Source organism: Engystomops pustulosus, chromosome 5 (genome assembly GCF_040894005.1).
Source record: "Engystomops pustulosus chromosome 5, aEngPut4.maternal, whole genome shotgun sequence".
NCBI lineage: Eukaryota > Metazoa > Chordata > Amphibia > Anura > Leptodactylidae > Engystomops > Engystomops pustulosus.
In genome coordinates, this window is record NC_092415.1 from 96,938,759 (window position 1) to 96,942,010 (window position 3,252).

The 3,252-nt window shown below is 44.2% G+C and overlaps 1 protein-coding gene across 1 annotated transcript; it reads right to left on the reverse strand.

The window, feature by feature from the left end:
- Positions 1-267: 267 nt before the first annotated feature.
- Positions 268-2,811, reverse strand: LOC140133097 (uncharacterized). Its single transcript, XM_072152747.1, has 2 exons — positions 1,805-2,811; positions 268-577 (listed from the first exon to the last, which is right to left on the reverse strand). Exons 1-2 carry the CDS (start codon positions 2,782-2,784, stop codon positions 562-564), a joined length of 996 nt encoding a protein of 331 aa, XP_072008848.1. The 5' UTR covers positions 2,785-2,811; the 3' UTR covers positions 268-561.
- Between the last annotated feature and the right edge of the window lie 441 nt (positions 2,812-3,252).

Sequence of the window (3,252 nt, forward strand, 5' to 3'; positions counted from 1 at the left end):
GAATTCCTCCCCATTTTCCGGAACAAGGTCCAGTGCCATTATAAGCTCCTGTTGAATTATCACAGGGTGGATATCTCTGTTTGGGAGGAAAGTTTACTTGTCGGTTGGTAGCATTGGCACAAGCTATTATCATACTTCCCGTCAGATTAAAGGTATGTTCTGTAGTATTATGTGCCTTACTCATGTAATTATTCCATATTGAATTATTTACTCTCCCCAACCCTGTAGCTTTATCAATGCCTTCTGTCCAACAGTATATGGCGTCCTCCGCCTGTATTGTCACAGTTCCAGATCCATTGGTGAACACCATATAAGGCCATTTATATCTTCCCGGATAGTTCCATAAATCTTCATTAGGAGGCCCATAATACCATATTCTTTCATCCGTCAAACTAAGATTAACTGAGAATAGGATCTGGTTCCAACTTGGTCCCTTATCCGTGAGGTTGTATACATTCCAATCTCCTGGACGTCTGTGCGGCCACACCTGTTCCGTAGTGAGATGTCTTCCTGGTGTCCATCCATCGACACCCAAATACCCGCCTCCAAGGATTCCAAATATTAGCACACATAGAACCTGTTAACAAGAGAATAGCATTATTCCCGCAAATAACACTTTTCCTGTGGGATATATTCCCATTTTTCGCTACCAGGTCGCATTATAAGAAGTGTGCGGTCCTTTCCTACAGCTATCACCTCTGCTGGTGATGGTGGTCCTTGATTATTCTGGACCCACACTTTTGCTCCTACATTTGTTATGTTGCTAGAGCCAAAACCTTTGTCTCCCCGTTGTGTGACTTCAGTTGGGGCAGTTCCCTCTTGGGCCAGAGATAGGTTTATGGGAATTAACAACATTTGTGCTATCCTTTCCCCTTTTGTAATAAGTAAGGACTCCTGACCTTGATTGTTGATCAACACTTTGATTTCTCCCTGATAATCAGCATCAATTACTCCTCCCACCACTATAGCTCCCTTTAGTGCCATACTAGATCGGGTAGCTATCTGGCCATAGTGATCAGGTGGTATGCTACATCCCAAACCAGTGGCCACCATCTGGACTTTTCCCGATGGGATTACCCAGGTCTCAACAGAACAGAGATCTAACCCTGCTGATTGTGGGGTAGCCCTCTCAGGGATCCTTGCTTCCTCATGCACTTTCCACCAGAGTGCGGTGGGAATGACCTGATTAGCATGTACCTGTAAATTGGGAGTGAGCATCCTCATTAAAGGGGTCATGGAATCAGTGATTGGTCTGTTGTTTAACACTTGAAGAGCCTCACTCAAATTATCTCTCCATTGGCCATATGAGGTATCTGATTGATTTAATTTTTTCAAGGCTGCCTTCAACATCCCATTCATGCGTTCTATTAAACCGGCAGCTTGTGGGTAATATGGCATGTGATACACTCACTGGATGTTGTTCTCGTGGGCATAATCTTTCACCTGTTGTCCTGTGAAATGTGACCCATTATCTGACTGTATTTGTAAAGGCACCCCATAGAACTGTGTGATCATTTCCAGGGTGCGCAACGTACTCCATTGAGTTGCGGCCTTGCAGGGAAACCCTACCATCAGTCCTGAATAGGTGTCCACTGCGGTACAAACATATTTGCACCCTCTGCTTTCTGATAAGGGCCCTATGAAATCAATTTGCCATATCTGTGCTGGTAATTGTCCTCTGGCTATGTGCCCCATTACAGTGTGTGGAACCTCCCGTTTCTGTGAGTGTTGACATATGGGGCACTGCAAAATTGTCTCTTTTATAATGTCCATGGTTAGGGGCACTCCTCTCTCTTGTGCCCACCTGTAAGTGGCTTTCTCTCCCAAATGTCCTGATTTGTTGTGTGCCCAAACGGCTGTACCCTGAAGCCATGCCTGAATCTCACCGGTACTTGCGTGGTTTCCACTAGCGGGCTCGGCCGTTCTGATTGCTGCTGCTTTATCTGCTTCAGAGTTAAACAAACGTTCAAGTGAGTCAGTTGGCACATGAGCATCCACATGAAATACAGTAGTTACAGTTTGCTGCACTATCTCTTCGATTTGCTCCCAAACCTCTTTTCCCCATATCTCTTTCCCATGAATAAGCCAGTTGTATTTTTTCCAACCCATCATCCAAGTAGCCAATCCATTTGCTACTGACCATGAGTCAGTATACAGATGACACATTCCACCTTTCTCAAATGCTAGTGCAAGGAAAACAGCATATAACTCTGCATATTGGCTGCTCTTGCCATCTCCTTCCATTGTCAAATGTTTACCTAATTTGGGATTGTAGGCTACACTTTTCCATTTTCTCTTCCCACTCACATACCTGGCTGAGCCATCAGTAAACCAAGTATGTTGTTGTTGTTCTTCAGTGAGATCTTCATAGCTTTTTCCCCATTTCACTGGTGATTCTTCCATCACCTGTGTGGTTATTGGAGGATTGTCTTCTTCTGTGATTTCTGCTATTTTCTCATGCAGAGAGGCGGTCCCGCCTTCTCCTGCTTTGGCTCTCTCAGAAATGTACCATTTCCATTTTATGATACTTTGTTCCTGAGCATGTCCTACCCTATTGGTCTTTGGGTTTGACAGTACCCATTGCATTATGGGTATTGTTGGTCTTATCAATACTTCATGTCCAATTGTCAGTTGTTCGGTTTCAACAAGAGCCCAGTAACATGCCAGCAACTGTTGTTCAAAGGGCGTGTATTTTTCTCCAGCATCTGGTAATTTCCTGTTCCAAAATCCAAGAGGAACTCTTTTTCCTCCCTGTTTTTGCCAAAGAGACCAGGTGGCATACATATGTCGGACTGTCACATGCAATTCCACCTGTCCTGCTGCCATAGGCCATAGGTCCACTGCCTGCTGTATGGCTTCTTTAGCAGCTTCGAATGCAACTTGTTGTTCTTCTTCCCACTGAAATTCATATTTTTTCCGGGTCACTTTGTACAGGGGAGCCAGCAATTGTCCCAAATGTGGGATATGCTGTCTCCAGAATCCAAATAGTCCTATGTAGGACTGTGTTTCTTGTTTAGACTTTGGGGTTGGGAAATTAATAATTTTTTGTCGGGCTTTGGGAAGGATCTCCCTATGCCCCTTGTTCCATTGAATTCCAAGGAATTTCACTACCTCAGCCGGTCCTTGGACTTTGGCCTCATTGATTTCCCAACCTTTTGCTCGCATATGGGCCAGAAGAATTTTCAATTGTTCCTCCACTTGCTCTTTACTTTTCCCCTGTATCATTATATCATCGATATAATGAGAAAACTG